We start from the raw sequence: 15,166 nt of genomic DNA on the forward strand, positions 1-15,166 counted from the left end.
AGAAGAGAGACCCCCTGGTTCAGGGGAGGAAAGAACCTAATGGCCACACATCCTTCCCCTAGACTTTGGGGTAGGCCTGTGGACCCACACCCTCCATCCTAGTGAAATAATCACAGACAAAAGTGCAAAGTGACAAATTGTTAGAGAAAAATAAATAGTACCTGTGCAAGTGTACTTGTTTGGCCTTGCGACCTTGTAGCAAAAATTGCCCTGGACTTAGCCAAAAGGCCTAGCCCATAAGGGCACAGTGCAGAAAAAAGGGTGATGTCGTGGAGTGGGGACATGATCTTGTGTCTTTTCACTCAGTGGGTTTCCCAAGCCCATAGTGTTACTAAGATCACCCCTGCCCTGGTGTGACCAACTCCCAGGGGCACAGGCAAGGTTCTCTGCCTTCCCAGCTCATGGCCAGACCAGGAAGCACGGCTCAAACCAAGAGGCACTGGGCCCCTCCACACCAAGGGATACTCCCGACCCACACCGTTAAGCGGAGCTCCAGCCAAATGGGGAAGCTCTGCTTGTTTGCCCCCCGACCTCTCTGCTGCCACATTTGGCACTTTTCGGGGGGAGAGGTACCTAGGCTTGACAGGTACCAACTCCTACTTCCAGCTAGCTTTGCCATAGTGAACTCACCTGGAAGTTCGCCCCCCTCCTACTACCGCCGCCAGGCCATTCACAGAGCGCAGTCGATTTCCCTTAGCCAAGATGGTGGTGGCTGCACCCGAGAGCAGATTGAAAAATTGGCTCAGGTGAAGACACCGCGGGATCCCTGGACAGGTAAATGTCCTAATATTTAAAGTCAGCAGCTACAGTATTTGTAACTGCTGACTTTTATTTTTTTTTCTAAAGGAGCCTGGAGCTACACTTTAATTGGCGCTCGCTCATTCGGTTTCCTCACCCAACAGGAGGGCTCCATCGGGACCCCCATTATACCAGCAGAGGCACTATATATCCAGCCATTCCTGTCACAAGGCCAGAACGCTGGCATAGTACCTCTACTGGACCCTGATAAGAACAGATACTACACTTGATCTTAGCCAAAAGGCCAGAACAGGAATAGAGGGTAAATCTTCCATTGGGGACACTAGTTCTGGTGACACCCAAGGATTCCCTCACTTTGGATGATGTTCTGCCGAAAACTCCAACTCGCCAAAATTTCCAACCACGTCACTTCCGGTGACCCTACAGAAGGAATAATTGGAGATTTCGTCCACTTGGTATTTTCACAGAACAGGCGGCAGCGTATGCATTCCGATACACGCTATAATGAGTGGACATTACATCCGCCTGCTAGTTGTCACCGCCTTGGAGGCGGCCATGTTGTTGGTTACTTGGCAGACCAAAAATGTCCACTCATTATAGCGTGTACCGGAGTGTGTATGCTGCCACCTGTTCTGTGTGTAGCACTACTCCCATGGGAGCTGCTGAATGTGGGTTCCCCTGCGTTACCATTAGCAACAATAAGACGCTGAATGGCACTAGTTATGACTAGGCCGCTGCTTCATTTGACCCTTGGCTGTAAAGTGAATGAGCTTTCTGAGGTAAACTGTATCCTGAAGTAAACTGTACTGCATAACAACTTCAGGGCCCTTCCTGGCACCCCCTTTTGTTCCTAATCTTCAGGGTTAACTACACGGCACCCCCTTTACTGACACACTCCTGTGGGAGCTGGCTCCTTGATCCCCTGACTTCTCTGGAGTGGCCCCCTCTCCTAGGCAGACCCCTTGGTACCCACAGACACTGTTTTTACCAAAGTCTCTACCAACAGCTCCACTGGTCAGCACTCTGGATCCTCTGCAGCTCAGCTCCACACCTGGTTCCCTAGGCCGACCGCCTGGACCACCTTCCTCACACCTGCAGGAGGAGAGACAGCCATCCACCTCCTCCAGGGACTCTGCTCCCACCAAAAGACACCCTGTCACATGCTCCCTCAGGATTTATTACCAATTCCAGGATGCATTGCAGCAATGCCCGCCCACTGCGACAGCCATAAACCCTGGTGTGCTATTGGTTAAGTTTCCTACACTGTCCAACAAGCTCCCTCATTGGATACAGTGGGGAGACTCCTTCAGACCCAATAAATCCCACCTGGAAACATGTGACAGGCAGAACTAGCAGATCAGGCTCTCCTGATAAGCAGACAGACCATTCGATGTGTTTTCCTAGCACCTACCTAGGAGGGTGCTACATCTGAAAACACCAAGAGGTCGAAATCACCAATTATTCCTGCTGTACAGTAACCGGAAGTGACGTGGTTGGAGATTTCGGCAGAACACCTGATTTCCTATGACTTCCTGTTTTAGCTATGGGGCTGGAAGTGAAGGGAAATCTCCCCAATGGGAGGTAAATGGCAAAATAAAACCTGACAGGGGTTATAACCCTGCCTTATGCTATCCAAAATGGAAAAACGTTTATCCTTTAGTCCTATATGAAAGGTTTATTCTTTAGCGGAGGGGCTGTTGTGCATTTTATTACAATATGAAATGCATAAATGTCAGGTGAGCATTTCCACAAATGCATGGCGTTGCATTTTGAAAAAATCATGCGAATGGCGCATTTTTTGCGCAAATGTGATCCTTAAAAAGCATAAAAACGTACCATAAATGACCGCAAAGGCGCCTAAATGTGATAAACGCCCGCCAGGGTGCATTTTATCCCCTCAGAAGACGTTATTTGCTGGTCCTGGTCTGCACATTCCGTCTCCCCTCACACATTGGGCTGTGTGTACTTGTACCCAGAACAGGAATAGTGGGTAAATCTTCCAGCGGGGACACTAGTTCTGGTGACACCCAAGGATTCCCTCACTTTGGATCGTGTTCTGCCGAAAACTCCAACTCGCCAAAATTTCCAACCACATCATTTCCGGTGACCCTACAGCAGGAATAGTTGGAGATTTCGACCACTTGGTGTTTTCACAGAACAGGCGGTGTTCTAAAATGTAATCGGACCCGTGAAAATTCCGGACCCTCGTCACTTCCGGTGACGCTACGTCACCACCAGCTGGTGCGAGCCCCGGTGCGCATGCGCACAAGACATTTTCCAGGTCCGATTAAATTTTAAGACTTAGCAAACAGCTGACTGAGAGGAGGCGGGGCTGAGGCACCGATGTATGTGCGGTTCACCAACTCCACTTCCGGGTCTATGCGTTCCAGGCATAGATCTTTTTTTTTGTTGTTTTCTTTTCTATCATTCCACACATCAAGAAAAATAATAAAATGTTTAATATTCATCGTATTATTCACTTGCACGTTAGAGGTCTAATTGTCTCCCTCAATGTGTCCCCACAAGACCGTTCTATCCTGCGTTTTCCTGTCAGCTCTGGTCTCCAGAAAAGTGGCCGCCGCCCTTTACTTCAATGGAACGGAAAGGCGGACACTCTTTTTTTTTTTTTGTCAGCTGTTCGCTAAGTCTTAGAATTTCATCGGACCTTGAAAATGCCTTGTGCGCATGCGCACCGGGGCTCGCACCAGCTGGGTTATGACGTAGCGTCACCGGAAGTGACGAGGTCCAGAATTTTCATGGGTCCGACAAGATTTTAGAACAGGGGCAGCATATACATTCTGGTACACGCTATAATGAGTGGACATTACATCCACCCGCTAGTTGTCACCGCCTTAGAGGCGGCCATGTTGTTGGTTACTAGCGGGCGGACCGCTCTATGTGTTTTCCTAGCACCTACCTAGGAGGGTGCTACATCTGAAAACACCAAGTGGTCGAAATCACCAATTATTCCTGCTGTACAGTAACAGGAAGTGACGTGGTTGGAGATTTCGGCAGAACACCGGATTTCCTCTGACTTCCTGTTTTCGCTATGGGGCAGGAAGTGAAGGGAAATCCCCCCCCCCCCCGGATGGGAGGCAAATGGCAAAATAAAACCTGACAGGGGTCATAACCCTGCCTTATGCTATCCAAAATGGAAAAAGGTTTATCCTTTAGTCCTATTTGAAGGGTTCATTCACTAGCGGAGGGGCTGTTGTGCATTTTATTACAATATGAAATGCATAAATGTCAGGTGAGCATTTCCACAAATGCATGGCGTTGCATTTTGAAAAAATCATGCGAATGGCGCATTTTTTGCGCAAACGTGATCCTTAAAAAGCATAAAACGTGCCCTAAATGAGCGCACAGGCGTCTAAACGTGATAAACACCCGTCAGAGTGCATTTTCTCCCCTCAGAAGACGTTATTTGCTGCTCCTGGTCTGCACATTCCCTCTCCCCTCACACATTGGGCTGAGTGTACTTGTACCCAGATGACCTCTGCACAGCACAATGGGGGGGTTTGTGTCAGCTGACATAGACCACGCTGGTATCATAAATACAGCCCCCTCCAATTTAAATAATGCCCCCACACAGCTTTTTTGGGCCTGAATTTCACCGTCACGTTTGTTTTATATTTTTCGACACAAAAAGATAAACACAAATCTCTCCATATAAGGAAACCGGAAGCGCCGCCATCTTGCTGCTCCCAGACGTTCCCTCAGCCAGCCTTGTGACTGACGCGCTGCCATCTTGCCACACCCTCTCTCCTGGGGTCACGTCAGGTCATTGTCCATCCAGACTTCCCATCTTACTACACCCTCCCCCCCGCCCCCTCTGATTGCCCTCCCGGACACCCCCGCTTCTCCTTCGGCCTTCGCAGCCGCCGGTTCGCCGACCCCGGCCTCTCCGTCCGCTGTGTGGCTGGAGGCAACGCCCCCCTCCTCCTCCCGGGAGGCTGAGCCCCGTCTGGGGGTGTAGCAAGATGGCGGCTCTTCCGCTTCCGAAGTAATCTGGGGCCGAGGGGGGCGGTGGGAGAGTTGGTGGTTGCGGGCTGGCCGCGGGAGATCCCCCGGAGAAGGGAGTCGGAGGTGTCCGTATACTGTGAGGCCTGGCTGGGCAATGGCCTGACCCCTGGAGGGGAGCGGGGAAACCGGGACTCTGGACGGTGCGGCTGGAGGGACAGACGGGCCTGGCCGGGATGGGAGACAGCCGGGGTGAGTGTGAGCTTTGTATGGCGGGGGACTACAACACCCAGCATGGCCACTCATTGTCCGGGTATACAATGTCATGTGTATGGTGGAGCCCCCTATAGGTGAAAATGGGGGTACACGGTGCCTATAGGTGGCTGCATGGGGGTACACGGTGCCTATACATGACTACATGGGGGTACATGGTGTCTATACAGGACTACATGGGGGTACAGGGTGCCTATACATGACTACATGGGGGTACATGGTGCCTATACATGACTACATGGGGGTACATGGTGCCTATACATGACTACATGGGGGTACATGGTGTCTGTACATGACTACAGGGGGGTACATGGTGTCTGTACATGTCTACATGGGGGTACAGGGTGTCTATACATGACTACATGGGGGTACATGGTGCCTATACATGTCTACATGGGGGTACATGGTGCCTGTACATGACTACATGGGGGTACATGGTGCCTGTACATGACTACATGGGGGTACATGGTGTCTGTACATGACTACATGGGGGTACATGGTGTCTATACATGACTACATGGGGGTACACGGTGTCTATACATGACTACATGGGGGTACATGGTGCCTATACATGACTACATGGGGGTACACGGTGTCTATACATGACTACATGGGGGTACACGGTGTCTATACATGACTACATGGGGGTACACGGTGTCTGTACATGACTACATGGGGGTACACGGTGTCTATACATGACTACATGGGGGTACATGGTGCCTATACATGACTACATGGGGGTACATGGTGCCTGTACATGACTACATGGGGGTACATGGTGTCTGTACATGACTACATGGGGGTACACGGTGTCTATACATGACTACATGGGGGTACACGGTGTCTATACATGACTACATGGGGGTACACGGTGTCTGTACATGACTACATGGGGGTACACGGTGTCTATACATGACTACATGGGGGTACATGGTGCCTATACATGACTACATGGGGGTACATGGTGTCTGTACATGACTACATGGGGGTACACGGTGTCTATACATGACTACATGGGGGTACACGGTGTCTATACATGACTACATGGGGGTACACGGTGTCTATACATGACTACATGGGGGTACACAGTGTCTGTACATGACTACATGGGGGTGCATGGTGTCTATACATGACTACATGGGGGTACATGGTGCCTATACATGACTACATGGGGGTACATGGTGTCTGTACATGACTACATGGGGGTACATGGTGTCTGTACATGACTACAGGGGGGTACACGGTGCCTATACATGACTACATGGGGGTACATGGTGCCTGTACATGACTACATGGGGGTACATGGTGTCTGTACATGACTACATGGGGGTACACGGTGTCTATACATGACTACATGGGGGTACACGGTGTCTATACATGACTACATGGGGGTACATGGTGCCTATACATGACTACATGGGGGTACACGGTGTCTATACATGACTACATGGGGGTACATGGTGTCTGTACATGACTACATGGGGGTACACGGTGTCTATACATGACTACATGGGGGTACACGGTGTCTATACATGACTACATGGGGGTACACGGTGTCTGTACATGACTACATGGGGGTACATGGTGCCTATACATGACTACATGGGGGTACATGGTGTCTGTACATGACTACATGGGGGTACACGGTGTCTATACATGACTACATGGGGGTACACGGTGTCTATACATGACTACATGGGGGTACACAGTGTCTGTACATGACTACATGGGGGTGCATGGTGTCTATACATGACTACATGGGGGTACATGGTGCCTATACATGACTACATGGGGGTACATGGTGTCTGTACATGACTACAGGGGGGTACACGGTGCCTATACATGACTACATGGGGGTACACAGTGTCTATACATGGCTACATGGGGGTACATGGTGCCTATAGGTGGCTACATGGGGGTACATGGTGCCTATAGGTGGCTACATGGGGGTACACGGTGCCCATACATGACTACATGGGGGTACACGGTGTCTATACATGTCTACATGGGGGTACACGGTGTCTATACATGACTACATGGGGGTACACGGTGTCTATACATGACTACATGGGGGTACATGGTGCCTATACATGACTACATGGGGGTACATGGTGTCTATAGGTGACTACATGGGGGTACATGGTGCCTATACATGTCTACATGGGGGTACACGGTGTCTATACATGACTACATGGGGGTACATGGTGTCTATACATGACTACATGGGGGTACACGGTGCCTATAGGTGGCTACATGGGGGTACATGGTGCCTATACATGTCTACATGGGGGTACATGGTGTCTATACATGACTACATGGGGGTACATGGTGTCTATACATGACTACATGGGGGTACATGGTGTCTATACATGACTACATGGGGGTACACGGTGTCTATACATGTCTACATGGGGGTACATGGTGTCTATACATGACTACATGGGGGTACATGGTGTCTATACATGACTACATGGGGGTACATGGTGCCTATACATGTCTACATGGGGGTACACGGTGTCTATACATGACTACATGGGGGTACACGGTGTCTATACATGACTACATGGGGGTACACGGTGTCTATACATGACTACATGGGGGTACATGGTGTCTATACATGACTACATGGGGGTACATGGTATCTATACATGACTACATGGGGGTACATGGTGCCTATACATGTCTACATGGGGGTACACGGTGTCTATACATGACTACATGGGGGTACACGGTGTCTATACATGACTACATGGGGGTACATGGTGTCTATACATGACTACATGGGGGTACATGGTGTCTATACATGACTACATGGGGGTACATGGTGTCTATACATGACTACATGGGGGTACATGGTGTCTATACATGACTACATGGGGGTACATGGTGCCTATACATGACTACATGGGGGTACATGGTGTCTATACATGACTACATGGGGGTACATGGTGTCTATACATGACTACATGGGGGTACACGGTGCCTATAGGTGGCTACATGGGGGTACATGGTGCCTATACATGACTACATGGGGGTACATGGTGTCTATACATGACTACATGGGGGTACATGGTGTCTATACATGACTACATGGGGGTACATGGTGTCTATACATGACTACATGGGGGTACATGGTGTCTATACATGACTACATGGGGGTACACGGTGTCTATACATGTCTACATGGGGGTACATGGTGTCTATACATGACTACATGGGGGTACATGGTGTCTATACATGACTACATGGGGGTACATGGTGCCTATACATGTCTACATGGGGGTACACGGTGTCTATACATGACTACATGGGGGTACATGGTGTCTATACATGACTACATGGGGGTACATGGTGTCTATACATGACTACATGGGGGTACATGGTGTCTATACATGACTACATGGGGGTACATGGTGCCTATACATGACTACATGGGGGTACACGGTGTCTATACATGACTACATGGGGGTACACGGTGTCTATACATGACTACATGGGGGTACACAGTGTCTGTACATGACTACATGGGGGTGCATGGTGTCTATACATGACTACATGGGGGTACATGGTGCCTATACATGACTACATGGGGGTACATGGTGCCTATACATGACTACATGGGGGTACATGGTGTCTATACATGACTACATGGGGGTACATGGTGCCTATACATGTCTACATGGGGGTACACGGTGCCTATACATGACTACATGGGGGTACATGGTGCCTATACATGACTACATGGGGGTACATGGTGCCTATACATGACTACATGGGGGTACATGGTGTCTATACATGACTACATGGGGGTACATGGTGCCTATACATGACTACATGGGGGTACATGGTGCCTATACATGACTACATGGGGGTACATGGTGCCTATACATGACTACATGGGGGTACATGGTGCCTATACATGACTACATGGGGGTACATGGTGCCTATACATGACTACATGGGGGTACATGGTGCCTATACATGACTACATGGGGGTACATGGTGCCTATACATGACTACATGGGGGTACATGGTGCCTATACATGACTACATGGGGGTACATGGTGTCTATACGTGGCTACATGGGGGTACATGGTGCCTATAGGTGGCTACATGGGGGTACATGGTGCCTATAGGTGGCTACATGGGGGTATGGAGTTCCCAGAGACAGATATTTGGGTCTACCCTGTGCCTATAGATATTTGGGGACATGCAGTGTCTGTAGATGAATATCTGGGGGCACACAGTGTGACTATAGATGGATATTTGGGGGCACACGGTGCCTGTCAGATTTGTTGGGGGCATGCAGTGTCTATAGATTGATATATGTGGGTACAGTGTTCCCTGTGTACCCTGTGCCTATAGATATCTGTTGGCACTCGGTGTCTATAGATGGATATTTGGGGGCGCGCGGTGCCTGTTGTCAGATTTGTTGGGGGCACGTGGTGTCTAGAGATGGATAGCTGGGGGCACACGGTGCCTATAGATGGACTTGTTGAGGTTTCACAGTGATTATAGATATGTGAGTATGAAGTTCCCAGACACAGCTATCTGGGGGGGCACGGTGCCTGTCAACAGATATGTTGTGGGCATGCAGTGCCTGTAGATGCATTTGTTGGGGTACACAGGGTCTATACATGGATATATGTGGGTACGAAGTGCCCATAAGACGGATATATGTGGGTACGAAGTGCCCATAAGACGGATATATGTGGGTACGAAGTGCCCATAAGACGGATATATGTGGGTACGAAGTGCCCATAAGACGGATATATGTGGGTACGAAGTGCCCATAAGACGGATATATGTGGGTACGAAGTGCCCATAAGACGGATATATGTGGGTACGAAGTGCCCATAAGACGGATATATGTGGGTACGAAGTGCCCATAAGACGGATATATGTGGGTACGAAGTGCCCATAAGACGGATATATGTGGGTACGAAGTGCCCATAAGATGGATATATGTGGGTACGAAGTGCCCATAAGACGGCTATCTGGGGGCATGCGGTGCCCATAAGACGGCTATCTGTCTGAATAAATGTGAATGTACATCTATAAATCCCACACTAAGGGGTTTATGTATAGTTTTGGATGACCTCTTCTATCATCTACGGGTGATCTTGAGGGCTCTTCTACCAACAAATATATGAGGGGTACATGGTGCCCACAGATGGATATGGGGTACACAGTCCATAGTTTTGGATGACGTCTTCTATCATCACCCGGTGATCCTTGGGGCTCAGCACCTCCAGCAACCAATCCATGCCGATAGATTTGTTCATGTACTCTGCTAGTTTGGGTGTATTTACTAGGGAATTGCGCATAAATGACTTTTATATTCAGTTCAGGTAAACCTTCCTGAGGTCAGCAATGGTGGTGGCCAATGCTGACCCCCTTCTGAAGATGCTTGTTGCCTGGCGATTGCACTGAGCCTTCGGATTTGATTTTTTTTTTTTTTTTTTTATCTTAAATTTGCTTCTTCCAGGTTCTGCGTCTTCACCGTTGATTGGTTGTTGCAGGACGACACAACTTTCGCGCATGCTTAGGAGTTAGTGTTCCTAAACCCAGGACCCTGCATTCACTATATCTGGTCTCCCACAGTACACAGAACATGGAAATGCAATTATTGTAGTAAATATAAACTGCTAAATACCTTTTCTCCTCAGCAGTATATAGCAGTCTTGTACAGTGAGGGAAACAAGTATTTGATCCCCCGGCTGATTTTGTACATTTGCCCACTGACAAAGAAATGATCAGTCTGTAATATTAATGATCGGTTTATTTTACCAGTGAGAGACAGAATAACAACAAAAATATCCAGAAAAACACATTTGAAAAAAGTTATAAAGATTTGCATTTTTATTGAGTAAAATAAGTATTTGATCCCTTCGCAAAACATGACTTGGTGGCAAAACCCTTGTAGGCAATCACAGAGGTCAGACATTTCTTGTAGTTGCCCACCAGGTTTGCACTCATCTCAGGAGGGATTTCGTCCCACTCCTCTTTGCAGATCCTCTCCAAGTCATTAAAGTAATTGTAAATTTTTATATATATATATATATATGTGTATGTGTGTATATATATATATATATATATATATATATATATATATATATATATATATATATAATATACATTTTTTTTTTTTTTTACTTACCTCCTCTTACACTTGGTTTTGCACAGAGTGGCCCGGATCCTCCTCTTCTCGGGTCCCTCTTTAGCTCTCCTGGCCCCTCCCTCCTGTTGAGTGCCCCCACAGCAAGCAGCTTGCTATGGGGGCACCCGAGCCGAGTCGCAGATCCCTGTGTCTATTCAGACAGAGTCACGACCCAGCCCCGCCCCCCTCTCTTCTGATTGGCTGACTGACAGCAGCGGGAGCAAATCACGCTGTCCTGCTTTCTTAGCCAATGAGGAGGGGATTCCTGGGCAGCTGAGACACTCCTGCAACATCACAGGATAAATAATGGCTCAGGTAAGTACAAGGGGTGTTGAGGGGGGCTGCTGCACACAGAAGGCTTTTTATCTTAATGCATAGAAAGCATTAGGATAAAAAAAAAACCTCTGCTTTGCAATCCCTTTAAGGTTTCAAGGCTGACCTTGGGTAATTTGAACCTTCATCTCCCTCCACATATTTTTACTGGGATTAAGGTCTGGGGACTGGCTAGGCCACTCCAGGACCTTAATGTGCTTCTTCTTGAGCCACTGTTTTGTTGCCTTGGCCGTGTGTGTTGAGTCATTGTCATGCTGGAATACCCATCCATGACCCATTTTTAATTCCCTGGCTGAGGGAAGGAGCTTCTCACCCATGATTTGACGGTACATCGCCCTATCCATCGTCCCTTTGATGCGGTGAAGTTGTCCTGTTAGCAGAAAAATACCCCCTAAGCATAATGTTTCCACCTCCATGTTAGACGGTGTGGATGATGTTCTCGGGGTGATAGGCAGCATTCCTCCTCCAAAAACAGCGAGTTGAGTTGATGCGAAAGAGCTGGATTTTGGTCTCATCTGACCACAACACTTTCACCCAGTTCTCCTTCGAATCATTCAGATGTTCATTAGCAAACCTTAGAAGGACCTGTACATGTGCTTTCTTGAGCAGGGGGGACCTTGCAGGTGTTGAAGGATTTCTGTTCTTCACGGCGTAATGTGTTACCAATTGTTTTCTTGGTGACTATGGTCCCAGCTGCCTTGAGATTATTGAGAAGATTCTCTCATGTTCTGGGCTGATTCCTCACCGTTCCTCATGATCATTGAAACTCCACGAGGTGAGATCTTGCATGGAGCCCCAGACTGAGGGAGATTGGTTATTATTTTGTGTTTCTTCCATTTGCAAGTAATCGCACCAACTGTTTTCACCCTTTTACCAGCCTTGTGTAGGTCTACAATCTTGTCCCTGACATCCTTGGACAGCTCTTTGGTCTTGGCCATGTTGGAGAGATTGGAATCTGATTGATTTCTTCTGTGGATGGGTGTCTTTAACCACTTGCCGACTGCCGCACGACTATTTACTGCGGCGGTCAGCCCCTCACAGGCAAAGGGACGTAGGGGTACGTCACTAGCCTATGAGGCTCTAGAGGGGCGAGTGCGCGCCGCCGGAGATACACTCCCGCCCCCTGCTATCTCCCTAACATGTCTGCGCGTGTGACCGGCGGACCCGATGTCCGCCGGTCACTCGCGATCGTCTGGTACAGAGGGAGAAAGGGCTCTTTCACACGGGCGGTCCGATCAGATCCGCCTGTCAGTTTTTTAGGCGGATCTGATCGGATCCTCCATGCAGCTCTATGGGGCAGCGGAGACACCTCCGCTAACACCCGCTGCCATCCACATCCGATCCTGTGCGTGAAATCTGGACGGAGGGAAACCCTATTTTTCCATCCGTTCAGTAATCGGATCTGATGAGAGCGGACAGGCGGTCCGCTCTCATCCGATCCCCCATAGAGGGCACCGGGGGCTGAGACACCTCCCTCTCCGCTCTGCGAGCGGAGACGGAGCTGTCACCCGCCGGCTCAGCGGGGATCGCGGATCGATCCCCGCTGAGCAACACGGATCCGCCTACGGAGGCGGACCGTGCGAAAGAGCCCAAAGGCAGGCGGCTAATGTAAACAAAGCCACCTGTCTTTCTCCCCTGTGTAAATGCAGAGATCATACGGTCCTGCTATGTAGGATCGTATATCTCTGAAGTTACACAAACAGCCACACCCCTTTACAGTTAGAAGCACGCCCCTAGGGACACACTTAACCCCTCCTTCTCCAATAAAGTTAACCCCTTCACTGCCAGTGTCATTTTTACAGTAACCGTGCATATGTATTGCACTGATTACTGTCGTAATGTCACTGGTAACCCCAAAAGTGTCAGTCAAGGGTCCGATCTGTCTGCCGCAATGTCGCAGTCCCGCAAAAAAAAAAATCGCAGATTGCCGCCATTACTCGTTAAAAAAAAAAAATAAAAATTACAAAAATCTTTCCCTTAGTAAACGCAATAACTTTTACGCAAACCAATCAAAATACGCTTATTGTGATTTTTTTTTTTTTTTTTTTTTTTTTTACCAAACATATGTAGCAGAAAACAAATTGGCCTAAAATGTTAAATTTTGATTTTTACATTTTTTTTTGGGGGGGGGGGGGGAATTTCATATAAAAAAATGTGAAAAATATTATTTTTGCAAAATGTTCGCTATTTTTTTGTTTATAGCGCATGATCAAAAAAGCGCACAGGTGATCAAATACCACCAAAAGAAAACTCTGTTTGTGGGGAAAAAATGTCATCAATTTCATTTAGGTACAGCGTCGCACGACCGTGCAATTGTCCGCTAAAGTCACGCAGTGCCGAATCGCAAAATAGGGCCTGGTCAGGAAGGGGGTAAAATCTTCCGGGGCTTAAGTGGTTAATACAGGTATCAAGCGGAGATTAGGAGCCCTCCTTTTAAAAAGTGCTCCTGATTTCTGCTCGTTACCTGTATGAAAGACACTTGGGAGCCAGAAATCTTGCTAATTGATAGGGGATCAAATACTTCTTTCACTCCAATTAATAACTTTTTTGAAATGTGTTTTTTCAGGATATTTTTGTTATTCTGTTTCTCGCAGTTAAAATAAACCTACCATTAAAATTATAGACTGATCATTTCTTTGTAAACGTACAAAATCAGCAGGAGAACAAATACTTTTTTTCTCTCACTGTAGGAGTAGTTTTTATTCTCCACTGATTGTCCTATGAGGAAGAGACAGAGACCCTCTGTCTGGACAGTGCTGATTGGTCCTGTGCTGATCACATGCATCCTCCCAAGAAGAAAAAAAAAAAACTCTAGCAATACACACCAAACTGAGCATGTGCAGCTTGTCCCCAAGGCTCTGCTCTATCAGAATATGGTTTGGGGACTGTGGAAATAGGGCAGCCAAACGTGGCGTTTTGAATGCTTTTAAGTGCAGAGGAGGGGTTTGGGGTCTTAGACCCCCAGATCCCTCCACAATAGTACCTTTGGAACATATTTTTTTTATTTTTAAATGTCTGAAATTATCGGCCGATACCGATATCGGATAACCAAAATATCGGTATCGGCACTAAAAAAAACGATATCGGTCGATCACTAATCAGAAGACCACCCCATGCACATGGGCTACAAAATACAGTAAAACCTTGGATTGCGAGCATAATTAGTTCCGGAAACATGCTTGTAATCCAAAGCCCTCTTATATCAAAGTGATTTTCCCCGTAAGAAATAATGGAAACTCAGATGATTCCGTCCACAACCATTTATTCATAAATCCTTCAGTTTATTGTCCATATAAAAAGATTATAGCATTGCGATAAGTTGTGTAACCATAAAATGTCCATCCACAAATGGCGCCTCCACACGGGGATTAGAAGCAAAATCCAGCAGGAGCTACAGAGTATTAAAGAGAAGAGAGCGCCTCTAAGTGTAGCAATATGGTTGCATTTAATGAAGGTTCAACATTTAGCAACTCACATGGTTGATAAAGAAAACAGGAACATCTAAGTATGCAGACATCTGGGGTAAAACTGTCCACATAGATCGTCCTTTGCACCGCTGGCTCTCACCGCTGTCAGTCTGCAACCGTGACCGGGAAAACTACCATGCACTAGAGCGATCTAAAAGCGAGGCTTGAGGCGCTCGTTGAAGGGATGACATTGATGGCGGTGAGGAGGATGGTC

General features: G+C 47.9%; 1 protein-coding gene across 1 annotated transcript in view; it reads left to right on the forward strand.

The window, feature by feature from the left end:
- Positions 1-4,724: 4,724 nt before the first annotated feature.
- The window catches only part of RXRB (retinoid X receptor beta), a 116,551-nt gene continuing 106,109 nt past the window's right edge, over positions 4,725-15,166 (forward strand). Inside the window, exon 1 of the mRNA XM_082263130.1 lies at positions 4,725-4,971. Within this exon, the coding sequence (XP_082119256.1) occupies positions 4,956-4,971 (16 nt within the window). The 5' untranslated portion in view covers positions 4,725-4,955. The remainder of the gene's footprint in view (positions 4,972-15,166) is intronic.

Source organism: Pelophylax lessonae (genome assembly GCF_965119305.1).
Source record: "Pelophylax lessonae genome assembly, chromosome: 7".
Classification (NCBI taxonomy): Eukaryota; Metazoa; Chordata; class Amphibia; order Anura; family Ranidae; genus Pelophylax; species Pelophylax lessonae.